The following is a 13,589-nucleotide window of genomic DNA, read 5'->3' as shown; positions in this document are numbered from 1 at the left end:
GGTAAATGGCTTTCACTATGGTGTTAGAACTGAAAGCACTTGGTCTTCATCAGACCCATTGATGGTACAGTAAAATAACTCCCTTATACAACCTACAAGATTGTCTAGCTAGACTATGGCCGGCCATAGAAGGTTCGGATCTCAGCAGGAACAGCAGGAACCGGACAAAATTAGAACTGTGTATGGGCAGGAGATTAACGATGGTTCCAAAAAGAAGGAGAGGGGGACCAGAGTGGACCCAGGAATGCCAACAAAGGCAGAAGCTACCACGTAATGAGATCAAGGTTGTACAAAAAAAACTTTATTGAAAAATTTCCATGAAAACAAAAAGGTAAGGGATCCCACGTCTGTGGATCAAGTCCACACAGGTGGGGTCCAATCCTCCACAATATCACATGACCATAAAAATAGTATAAAATGAACAACGTTGCATTAAAAATAGACAGTAGTGGGTCAACCACCCCTACTTTTTACTTATAATTACTGCTAGCGGTTGCTATAGCTGCTAGGAGGAAGGAGAACTCCCATATCATTAATGTTCAACAGCACTCAGTCACTGATGTCACTATGTATTTTGCATGGGGAGTTTCACCATCCTTGCCCTCAACATGTTTTGAAGAATTCTGCTTCCTCAGGAGGAATTTTAAAATCTAAACCCACCTTTTCAACACAAACCCTTGAAATAACTTTTTGGTCTCAGGGAACCCCTGCTAAAATAACTATATCTAATCAATGATACATTAGTGTGATGTTAGTGGGAAGAATGCTCCTTACACTTGTAGTCAGTGGGAAGAACTATCCCCTTACAGATAGCTAGAAATATCATTAGTGTTAGTGGGAACTTATCTGAGAGGCAGTAATTGCTCATTGTTCAAGGAACCCCTAGCAACCTCTGGAGAAACCCCAGGGTTCCAATGAACCCTGGTTGAGAAACCCTGATCGAAACATATACAAAATACACAAAATTTCTAACATATTACAATATATATCCAACAAAAATATTTTTTCAAAAACTTACTAATGAGGTATGATATAAACACCCATATGTGACCCATGTCAGACAGGAGGAGGGTGCACTGTAGGCACCAAAGGAGACAACATATCCTTGAGCAAGCATGAGAGCACACTAATGGAGAATCCCCTAAAAAGGAAAAAATATATATTTAACCCCATGCCTAAATACACATATTTTAGAGAATGATAAGATAAGTATCCCCACTTACCCTGTTAACTACCAGCAGATATGCACAATATAACAGATTAATGGAATAAGGGTATTGTTCTTGGTCTCAAACTTAAGCTACAAGAAGTGCTTTGCTCAGGTAGCTTTCCTGTATGTAAAAAGCATACCATAAGACAATGGCAGCTGGTGTTTTTTTTTTGGGGGGGGGCGGCAAACAATTACCCCCCCGGGTCGGTCGGCGGCAACCCCCCCATCCCCCCATTGTGGGCGCGAAGCGCTCCTACGGGAGATGGGCGGTGGGCAGTGGGCGGTGGCTTCTAGCATGTCTCCTTCTCCCCTGCAATACGGCGGCTTCTGCCATGCATCTCCTCCCTCCTCCTCCTCCTAGGTGTTCAATAGGATCGCCTGTCCTTTCAGCAAATCGTGTGATGAGTCTCAGGACTCACTTCCTGATTGGCTGGTAGGAGGATCAGTGTAACAAGAGCGAATTATTAAAATTCTAGGTTGTTTGTCAAAGATTAAGGCCCCTTTTAGACCAGCGGACCGATCGGTCCACCTGTCCGTTTTTCAGACAGACCCAATCAGACCACCCATTGTTCTGCATGGCGCGGACAATGCCAGCGGACATGTGTCTGCTGACACCTGGCATTCGTTCTGGTCCACTAAAAGCAGACGGATAATAATACGTTCCCCATTATTCTGTTGGGTTGGATCGGATCAGATGACAGTCGGAAGGAAATGGGCATTCAGTCCGTTTCCTTCCAACTACCCCATAGAGAACAGCGTGCTGTGACCTAAAACATGAATATGTGAAACCTTGTGAGCTGCTATGCTAAAACAGCAAAAGTGCCCGCACTTCCCATATTTTAAATAATGTAAAAAAACAATAATAATAAAAAATAATAAAATAAGTGCAGTGCTAAACTAAATAGACATAGGAATATCCCTTAGGGATATAATGAATAATATACAATTGTAAGCAAAATAAAGTGCAATGTGCCAAATATGTCTCCACTAGAGATGGGCTATCTGTTCGAGTCAAATATGAGTTTGACTCGAACATTGACTGTTTACCTGTTCACCGAACAGCGAACAATTTGGGGTGTTCGCAGCAAATTCGAAAAGCCACAGAACTCCCTTTAAAAGTCTATGGGAGAAATCTAAAGTGCTAATTGTAAAGGTTAATATGCAAGTTATTGTCATAAAAAGTGTTTGGGGACCTGGGTCCTGCCCCAGGGGACATGTATCAATGCAAAAAAAAGTTTTAAAAACAGCTGTTTTTTCGGGAGAAGTGATTTTAATAATGCTTAAAGTGAAACAATAAAAGTGAAATGTTCCTTTAAATTTTGTACCTGGGGGGTGTCTATACTATGCCTGTAAAGTAGCGCATGTTTCCTGTGTTTATAACAGTCTGAGAGCAAAATGATAATTTCTAAAAGAAAAAAAAGTCATTTAAAAGTACTAGCGCTAGTGCCGGCTATTAATGAATGGTCAGTCCCGACAATACACATAAAAGTCATTTATTAATTAAAAAAAAGCATGGGGGTCCCCCAAAATTCCATTACCAGGGACTTCAGGTCTGGTATGGATATTAAGGGGAACTCCACGCAAAATTAAGAAAAAAATGGCGTGGGGTTCCCCCCAAAAATCCATACCAGACCCTTATCTGAGACCGCAACCTGGCAGGCCACAGGAAAAGAGGGGGAGACGAGACAGCGCCCCCCCCCTCCTGAACCATGCCAGGCCACATGCCCTCAACATGGGGAGGATGTCCCCATGTTGATGGGGACAAGGGTCTTATCCCCACCACCCTTACCCGGTGGTTGTGGGGGTCTGTGGGCGGGGGGCTTATCGGAATCTGGAAGCCCCCTTTAACAAAGGGGACACCCAGATCCCGCCCCCCGTGAATTGGTAAGGGGTTCATTGTACCCCTACCATTTCACAAAAAGAAAGTGTCAAAATGTTAAAAAAAAAAACCACAGGAGACGGCTTGGGACAATTCCTTTATTAAAAATAAAAAATAAAAAATAAAAAAGAGATTCCAGCGACGTAATCCAATAAATCCATGTTCCTACTCCAGCGATGTAATCCAATTCTCGATCTCCAGCGATGGATGATCTCCAGCGACTCCAGCGAGGAACACGCACAGGATCCTGCCTCCTCCGGGGGTACACCCAGCTAATGACGCCCATCACGTGACCCCGTCCCCCTCTGGCAAGGGGTAATGCTGGGGTTTCCCAGTGACATGTGCGGGTGACCCCACCCCCCTCTGATGCAACGGGAATCCTGCATTTTTTTATTTTTAATAAAGGAATTGTCCCAAGCCGTCCCCGGTGATTTAACATTTTGACACTTTCTTTTTGTGAAATGGTAGGGGTACAATGTACCCCTTACCAATTCACATAGGGGAAGGCCAGGATCTGGGTGTCCCCTTTGTTAAAGCCCCCCACCCGCAGACCCCCACAAGCACTGGGCAAGGCTTGTGGGGATGAGGCCCTTGTCCCCATCAACATGGGGACATCCTCCCCATGTTGAGGGCATGTGGTCTGGTACGGTGCAGGAGGGGGGGGCGTTCTCTCATCCCCCCCTCTTTTCCTGTGGCCTGCCAGGTTGTGTGCTCAGTTAAGGGTCTGGTGTGGATTTTTTGGGGAACCCCACGCCATTTTTTTTTAAATTTTGGCACCGAGTTCCCCTTGAAATCCATACCAGACCCTGGTATGGATTTTTGGGGGTAACCCCAAGCCATTTGTTTTCATTTTGGCACGGAGTTCCCCTTAATTTCCATACCAGACCTGAAGGGCCTGGTAATGGAATTTTGGGGGACCCCCACACATTTTCTTTTTTTCAATGACTTTCAATGACTTTTATGTGTATTGTCGGGCCTGACAATTCATTAATAGCCGGCACTAGCGCTAGTACTTTAAATGACCTTTTCCTTTAGAAATGTAATTTTGCTCTCGGACTGTTATAGACACGGGAAACATTGATACATGTCCCCTGGGGCAGGACCCAGGTCCCCAAACACTTTTTATGACAATAACTTGCATATTAACCTTTAAAATGAGCACTTTTGATTTTTCATGTTCGTGTCCCATAGACTTTAAAGGTGTTCGCGTGTTCAAACAAATGTTTTGCCTGTTCGCATGTTCCGGATGCGAACCGAACAGGGGGGTGTTCGGCCCATCCCTAGTCTCCACAAAGTGTCCTTATGTAAATCAAATGATAGTGAAAGCATCGTTGAAGTCCATTATGTGAAAAGTAAAAACAATTATAGATGAAACGATCTCTCCACAATCATCCACCTCTGTGTATATTCTCAGAATCCTTGTGCTCCCTCCACCAGTTGTGCCCTCACCATATAGACTTTATATATGTGCCTTTGAAAAATGGTTAATCCTCTGGAGCTCTCTTCCTGGTATTTTTCCTCCTTAAAAGCTTCAGTCACATCGATCACCTCTTAGTATTATGCCTCCTTAATGCTGTCTGTGAACTCCAATCACAACGACCACATGCAAAGCAAACACATCTTGCAAAAGTGCTTCATCATTTTTAAAAATGTATTAAAAAAAAAATCGTACAACATATATGCATTCACATTTGGAAAAACGTAGTCAGGCATGTATATATTACATGTGCCAACGGTGCTAGGACGAATGTTTCACCTTTCAACCGGCTCTGCAGCCTCGGCCATCAGTAATCCCTACGCCCATTACACTCAGACTGTCCCTTTCTTGTTCTGCGATTGTCAGCCCCTCAGGTCCCTCCTACTAGTTTTGTCACTCCCCGTGACTTCCTCAGGGAGATATGGTTGGCTGACGAAAGTCCCTTTATTTATATAGCGGTTACTGCTGCCATTTTCCCATAGTCCATGCCAATGTATACCGCGGCCATTTTCCTGTAGGCTATCATAAGAATATTTGTCCTTCATTCTTTTGCGGCGGTGGTTAACCCCACATAGGTACATGAACGCTGCGCTTAATGTGATCTGATATTGGTATGAACCCCCCCCCAATTGAATGCAATTAAATATTTATCACAATAAAAATATTAATATTCTAGCAATTCTAACAAAAAAATGTTTTACTATCCAAAGTTAAAACAACAAGGGCAGAAGATTTAATAGATGGAAAGTTAAAAAAAATGACTGAAGGTCCACTTTAAGCATAGTTCCAATTTAACTGCCAAAACCTCCCTAGAATGGAAATTTCAATTTTAGAAAGGCTAACTCTTGAATCCAAACATTTAATCTGCTTTATAGATTACTGCACTTTTCATGTTGCTCTGTTTTTTTTTTTTTACACTTCCACTAAATGCCATCAGTGATTGTTTTTTAGTAATTTATAATTCTTTCGCTTCACAGGGAAGCGGATCTGTCTGGGCGAAGGTCTTGCAAAAATGGAGCTCTTCTTGTTTTTCACTACAATTTTACAGAACTTCACCTTGAAATCCCCGGTAGACCCACAAGACCTAGACCTTACACCACAAATGAGTGGATTTGGAAACGTTCCACCTCCCTATGAACTGTGCTTCCTCCCTCGTTAATCGAGAGAGAGAGAGAATGAGAATATCTCAACCCTACCACCTTACAGCCTATGTGGAGCATTTTCTGTATTAAATTATACACATAAGAATTTGATTTTTATATGAAAAGTTAGAGCTGAACTCCAGGCAAATATAAAATACCACAGATTGCAGTATGTATTATCTGTAGAATCTATATCTGTTGGTACCTCTTGTACAGTACACTGGGAGAGGGGAGTTACCCTTTCAGCCACTGAGACTCTCCAGCATGCACATGTGACAAATAACATGCCAATAGGAGGAGAAGGAAACAGTATGCCACTGATTACTCATTGTCCAATCACAGGCTGGTGGCTGTGAGGTGCCCAAAGCTGTATTGCATATCAGAAATAGATAAAATTGAGGTCAGCAATCTGACTGTGTTGTCTGGCAGGGCTTTGTAAACTTCTGTACTAGCTGAATAAAGTAAAAGATTGTTGAAAAATTGCAAGGAAAGCAGATTCCATATATGTATATAGTGTGTATTTAGCTTATTGGTTGATTTAAATCGTAATCTGCTTGGATAAAACAGTGTAATAAAATGCATATCAGGAGGTTTGCGTCTAAAAACTGGAAATAGAGGTTAGTTCATTCTTTTTTATTTATAAACTCTTATTTGTTATATTAGAACTCAATGGGTATTTTACACATGTATCCCGATATTGTGACCACAAATTGTATGTCTGTTACCTGTTTTATAAAATTAAATAAGAACTATTGAAACATGGAACTCAATGGGTATTAGTGTGTGTGTAGAGTAGAAGTTCAGCCAAAAGCTAACTCAAAATCTACTGGCAGCCACATTCTTAGGCTAAGCCTGTAAAGTAAAAAATTGTAATACATATCTTTTCTGCAGCCGCTCTGATCCGGTCCCATGCTGAGCTGTCAGTGGTGGCTTCTCTGTGCAGGTGTGTGCAGTAAAGGCAGCTGACAACGGAAGCCCCATAGTAACTCTATGGGTGACATCACTTCCTAGGCATTTCCCACACAGCATCCACTGCTGGAGATCAGACCGGATCGGCTTCAGAAAAGGTATGTATAGTGATTTTTGCTTTAAAGGGTTAGATAGACTAGTTTTAGAATGTGGCTGACAGTAGATTTTGAGTTAATTAGTGTTTGGCTAAATGTCCACTTTAATAATGTTCATTAAAGTGACACTAAGCCCTGGTGTAAATAAATAATTTTCTATTGCAGTATGTATTGTTAACTCAAAAAAGTCCCTTCTATTGCTCTCAGCCTCCTCTGTATCTCCAAATTCCTTTTTTTTCCGGCTACTGTGAGTTGACTTCCTGTTAGAGGGTGGCTATGTTTGTTCTCCATGGCTCCACTGTATGTAGGAAAGGAATGTAGTTGGACAATGGACTTTGGATTACTGAATTTGTAGTGTACATAGAGCAGTGCACATGACCACAACTAAGATGAACTGCATGTTCCAAACACACTGAATTGAGGGGTAAAAGGCAGTGGCAACCTGTCCATAAGGGCGCAGGGACACCGCCCCCCCCCAATCCATGTGTCCGGCCCCTAATCTACATGTGGGGTGCCGGACGCATGGATTTCAATGTTTTTTGTTTTTTTGTTTTTTTTTAGCACATGATTAGAGCCTGAGGCTCTAATTGGCTTTAAAAAAGGGTGGGCCCAGGGCACAGAGCACTGCGCCCTGAGCCCACCCAGTTGTGTGACAACTGGCTGTGTGGTTGTTTTGCTGCCCCCCCCCCCTGAAAAAAATATTGAACACCAGCCGCCACTGGTAAAAGGAGAACATCAGGAGCTCACAGAAGATGTTACAAGGAGGCATAAAACACAGTAATAAACTATTTCATGAAAAATTGATTACTGTTACTGGGCTGTTACTGTTACTTAACTGTTACTGTTAAGTAGTGGATGTGCATTAATTATTTTTATAGAATAAAGGATATTGTTCAATGTCACTTTAGTGTCTTGGGATAAACCTTAATTAAGGTTTTAGTATACATTTTTAAAAAATCATTGATAGCTCTGACTCTACAAAGTGGTAACACAGAGATTTCCCTCTTGACATGAGTTCTAAACAGGGGAGAGGAAGGAAAAGGAAATAGAGAGCAGAACGGGACAGAAAAAGAGGAAGCAACAGCAGGCATCTGCAGATGCAGAATAAATGAATCTCATAAAGATTCAATACAGTACTAGAGCTAGAATTTTTCACAGTCTGTTGCATTCTTTCATACATTCATAGGAAAGATTGTTATTCTGTTGCTTATGTAGCAAGATCCCATGCCTCCTTTAGACTAATAGGAACCTCCAGAGCTAAGAGCTGCTGACATCCTTCCGTATAGAGTGGGTTGTAAAGCATAGCGGGTGTAGTGAAAGGTAGATTAATGGGCACCAGACACTTCTTGAATGCAAAGAGATTTTATTTCTCTTGAACAGAACTTTGGGAGAGAGGGTTAGGGCCAGGATGCCATTAGGTAGTTGCAATGTTACTTAGCAGACTCCAAGACTTCTACAGGTAAACAGCCATGAAGGGAAAGACATCCAGAAAGACACCACATCTGCATGTGTAGGAATGCTGTCTCCAATGGCAACAGTCTTAGAACAGTTCCTAAAACAAGTTGTAACAAACTCCTTTACTTTCTCTACAGTCACATCTTGTTGATTGTCGACCCACTGAGCTCCCAGTCTCTTTCACTAGACTTGCTGATTCACTGCCACCGAATCCCTTGAGCTCTTCCAATCTTCACTTAAGTATCTTCCTCAAACGTCACTCCTGCTTCTCTGCTGGGTCCCTAGCTTGGCACTCCAGATACTTCTCAAGCTTCACACCACTGGACTGCTCAGTCCCTGGCTTGACACACAAGGCTGCTTTGCAAGCGTCACCTCCGCTGGCTGGGTCCCTGGCTTGACACCTGCTAATGTTTCCCGATTCTTCACTGTTCCCAGTTGGTGAGAATACTGTTCCGGTACTTGCTTCAGCTACTCACTATGGTCCCTGGTAATAAGGTGGTTGGACCCTTAGTGGCGACAGCTTCCCCTCTACCTCCAACCACGACAGGTTCTCCGGCCGGCAGAACCTTCGCTTCTGGTTGGACTGCAAGCCGCAGTCCCAACCCTAGGCTGCTCTCCCACTTCTGGATAGGACCTCAGACAGCCTAGCAGCCTGATGTGCCCGTGATAGGCCCAAACTCTGGCCTAGCAGCCTGGGCAATACAACACACTTCCACCCAGACAGTCGTCCAGGTGGCACAGAACAGTAATCACCTGACTCCGCACAAATATTTATATAGCAGTTTTGCAAGAAGGAAGGGGCAAAAATTCAAGTGGTAAGACGTGGCAAGCTCAGAGACTTATCCAAAGTGACTTGGAGCTGTGATAGCCGCAAAAGGTGGCTCTACAAAGTACTGTATTGACTTTAGGGGGGGTAAATAGTTATGCACATTGACTTTTTCTGTTATTTTTTCCTATTTGTGGTTTGCTTCACAATAAAAAAAAAAACATCTTAAAAGTTGTGGGCATGTTCTGTAAATTAAATGTGCAAATCCTCAAACAATCCATGTTAAATCCAGGTTGTGAGGCAACAAAACACGAAAAATGCCAAGGGGGTGAACACTTTTGCAAGGCACTGTAGATCAATACATATAAAAAAATTGAGTTTTTTGCTGTCAAGATGGCAGAACACCCAATTGGACACAGACTCTGATAGGGTCGCAGGGCCATGCAAGGGAAGGTATGGGGTCACAATGAAGACCTGGGCCAACCCCAGGATCTACAATAAAGTAGCTGTATATATGAGATGGATATCTCTACATCAGATGCTTAGAGTAGAAAGTGCCACAGGCATCAACTGGTGAAATCTGAGTGTATGGTACAAAGGAGCCAGACATAGGTCTATAAATCCCTCCCTCCCAAAATAAGCTATACAGTAGATAGATGTAATTCAGGCAAAAAAAATAATCCTAATACCATCAATGGACCAGACACCAGGGAGGCTCATTCTGAAGTAAACTGTAGAGTCAATAAGGTCCTTGGACATCAAGAGCATGTGTTCTCAAAAAAGAAGCGCAGTCATAGGGGCAAAACTAGTCGAGCATGCCACTTGTATCTTGAAAAGCAGAAATTACATCTTCTGAGTTACAAGGTCTCAGGTGTGAATGGAGAGCAGGTGTGGTAAATTTGGTGTAATTGCTCTCTCTCTCTCTCATACTGGTCACTGGAAGTTCAACATGGCACCTCTTGGCAAAGAACTCTGAGTATCTAAAAAAAAAGAATTGTTGCTCTACATAAAGATGACCAAGACACTGAAACAGAACTGCAGCATGGTGGCCAAGACCATACAGTGGTTTAACAGGACAGGTTCCACAGAACAGGCCTCGCCATGGTCGACCAAAAAAGTTGAGTGCACATGCTCAGCATCATATCCAGAGGTTGACTTTGGGAATAGATGTGAGTGCTGCCAGCATTGTTGCAGAGGTTGAAGGGGCAGGGGGTCAGCTTGTCAGTGCTCAGACCATATGCTGCATCAAATTGGTCTGCATGGGTGTTGTCCCAGAAGGAAGCATCTTCTAAAGATAATTCACAAGTAAGCCCGCAAACAGTTTGCTGAAGACAAGCAGACTAAAGACATGGATTACTGGAACCATGTCCTGTGGTCTGATGAGACCAAGATAAACTTATTTAGTTCAGATGGTGTCAAGCGTGTGTAGTGGCAACCAGGTGAGGAATACAAAGACAAGTGTGTCTTGCCTACAGTCAAGCATGGTGGTGGGAGTGTCATGGTCTGGGGCTACACAAATGCTGCCAGCACTGGGGAACTACAGTTCCTTGAGGGAACCGTGAATGTAAACATGTACTGTGACATACTGAAGAAGGAGAGCATGATTCCCTCCCTTCTGGGACAGGGCCACAGGGCAGTATTTCAACATTATAACAAACCCATACATACCTCCAAGACGACCACTGCCTTGCTAAAGAAGCTGAGGTAAATGTGATGAACTGTCCAAGTATTTCTCCAGACCCAAATCCTATTGAACATCTGTGGGGAATCCTCAAACGGAAGGTGGAGGAGCGTAAGGTCTCTAACATCCACCAGCTCCACGATGTCATCATGGAGGAGTGGAAGAGGACTCCAGTGGCAGCCTGTGATGCTCTGGTGAACTCCATGCCCAAGAGGGTTAAGACAGTGCTGTAAAATAATGGTGGCCACAAAAAATATTGACACTTTGGGCCCAATGGGGACATTTTCACTTAGGGGTGTACTCACTGTTGTTGCCAGCGGTTTAGACATTAATGACTGTGTGTTGAGTTAATTTGAGGGGACATCAAATTTACACTTTTGTGAGATACTGTGTAATTATATACACACATTATATATATATATATATATATATATATATATATATATATATATATATATATATATACACATATACACACACACACACACACACATATATATACACACATACATTATATATATATATATATATATATATATATATATATATATATATTTTTATAATATTTTATATATTATATATTTGGAGCCCTAAGTCCGGGAGAGATGTGAACCACATAAACACATCAAGACTAACAACATAAAGTAGACCTGAAGTGTGCCCTGGTCTGCTGGACGGTATGCCAAGAGAAGGGGGCATACCCAAGATGAGTGAGTGGATGGTTTGTAGAGAAAGTATTTTAAGAGAGGTGACCTAAGAAGGGTTATGGTTGGGTGGGTATCGCGCACTGGAACCGACAAAGACCAGTGTGGGTGGTCTGCTTAAATACCCCCCGGGCTCCTCCTAAAATTTCAGGCCACTATACTGGCTTTCCTATTTATGGCTGGAGCCCTAAGTCTGGGAGAGATGTGAACCACATACCGTATTTATCGGCGTATAACACGCACAGGCGTATAACACGCACATTCATTTTAAGAGGGAAGTTTCAGGAAAAAAACTTAAATTTTTAATAAGGAACTTTGAAGCAAAATAAGGGTCAGTGCCCATCTGCAGCCTCACCAATGCCATCAATGCAGCCTGATCAATGCCCATCCACAGCCTCATAAGTGCCATCAATGCAGCCTCATTAGTCTACATCAATGCAGCCTCACCACTGCCATCAATGTAGCAGCCTTGCCATTGCCATCAATGCAGCAGCCTCACCACTGCCATCAATGCAGCAGCCTCACCACTGCCATCAATGCAGCAGCCTCACCACTGACATCATTGCAGCCTGATCGATGCCCATCTGCAGCCTAGAGGGGACAGGGAGGGGGGCGGGACAAGCGCCGACAGATTACATACAGTGAGAATCTCCTATCATAGACAGAACAGTGGTCCAATGGCGGCCCAGGAGACGGGACTTTCTATTACAGAGGCCGCCAAGTAAACAGGAGATTCTCACTGTATTTAATCTGACGGCACTTATCCCGTCCCCCTCCCTGTCCCCTCAGAGGCAGCTAAAATTGAAGTATTGGCGTATAACACGCACACGCTATTTGCACACGATTTTCATGGTGAAAAAGTGAGTGTTATACGCCAATAAATACAGTAAACACTTTACAAGACTAACAACATAAACTACACCTGCAGTGTGCCCTGATCTGCTGGACGGTATGCCAAGAGAAGGGGCAAAATACTTGGTTAGGGAGGTAATAATTTATTTGAGCCGATAATGAACTACTGGGCAAGCTTGCTGAAGGCTTGTAATGTTTCTGCTTGCGGATTCGGAATGTATCGGGCAAAGCAAGTGGAAACTCCACCTGCCCAGTCTCTCGATTACATGGTCCAGGACCCAGTGTTGTGATGCTGCTGACGCTGCTCCGATCCGGAAGGAATATCCACATTATCATCCGGGGCCAAGGCCTAAGTTAAGCAAGAGGATCCTAGTGTGTCTGGTGAACTGGGTACCACTCAGAGCGTTGGTAAGGAAAGGTAGCAATGGGCTAGACTCCGACAGGTCGGGCAGATGAGATAACGACTGGTCTAGAAAGGCCACTGGGCACCAGGCTTTGTGAGTCTGCTTGATATCTATGAAAATTGTTTCCAAATGGTTGTGTACTACCACAGGGTGACGCTGTGGGTGCACAAATAAAAAAGTGTGCCAACGTCCTAGAAATGCATATAGATACTGGAAGAACTACGGAATGGACTTTATAGGCACACAGGTAGGCTTTCTAAAAATGGTAAAGTTAATTTATTGAGTACAAAATTCATGTAAAACAAACAAAAAATACAAGTAAAATCATATAAAGTTCTATAAACTTCATAATGTATATCCCGCGCAGAACCTTAACCCCACTTCATACAATACTTAGAACTAGTAGTATGACCAGCAATATGGAAATTAAAATTCCCTTAGTGGTGATTCTGTTGAAGGTGTAAGCAAACAAATTTGTGGGTTAGGTTGTGGTTCCGGGTATACGTAATCTTTCAGTTGCTTGACATGTTGCGCGCGAGAACACGCTTCCTGAGGAGCACATGAATTTCTATTAGATATATTTGAAAAAACAAATGTAAATGTATACACAGTTTAGGATCATGTAATCATGTAAAATACAAAAATATTACAGTTAATGAGTATAACTCCGGGTGTGGGGCGGGGGGGGGAGAGGGCAAAGAGGGGGGGGGGGCATTGGGCATCCGATGGCAGAAGGCAAAGCAGGGCAGTTAGGGCATGTATTAAGAACCAAACGAGGAACTCCTGCGCTGCTAGCGGACTCGTATACTAATAGGGGGACACTGCTGCAACACCTATAAGACTGCTCCAAACAGACAAAAAAAAACTGCATAAATACTAGGGGGGTGGTAGTTGCGCTGTGATGGAAAAGGGGATAAGGAAAGGGGGAAACTACACTAAAGTGCATATGGCAGAC

The 13,589-nt window shown here is 43.1% G+C and overlaps 1 protein-coding gene across 1 annotated transcript in view; it reads left to right on the top strand.

The window, feature by feature from the left end:
• LOC141107668 (cytochrome P450 2G1-like) overlaps positions 1-7,820 on the top strand; it is a 42,511-nt gene extending 34,691 nt beyond the window's left edge. The window contains exon 9 of the mRNA XM_073598565.1: positions 5,544-7,820. Within this exon, the coding sequence (XP_073454666.1) occupies positions 5,544-5,725 (182 nt within the window). The 3' untranslated portion in view covers positions 5,726-7,820. The remainder of the gene's footprint in view (positions 1-5,543) is intronic.
• Positions 7,821-13,589: the final 5,769 nt, after the last annotated feature.

This window comes from Aquarana catesbeiana, linkage group LG09 (assembly GCF_042186555.1).
Source record: "Aquarana catesbeiana isolate 2022-GZ linkage group LG09, ASM4218655v1, whole genome shotgun sequence".
In the NCBI taxonomy this organism is placed as follows: domain Eukaryota; kingdom Metazoa; phylum Chordata; class Amphibia; order Anura; family Ranidae; genus Aquarana; species Aquarana catesbeiana.
Note: the sequence above shows the minus strand (reverse complement) of the source record. Positions and strands in the feature narration are given on the sequence as shown.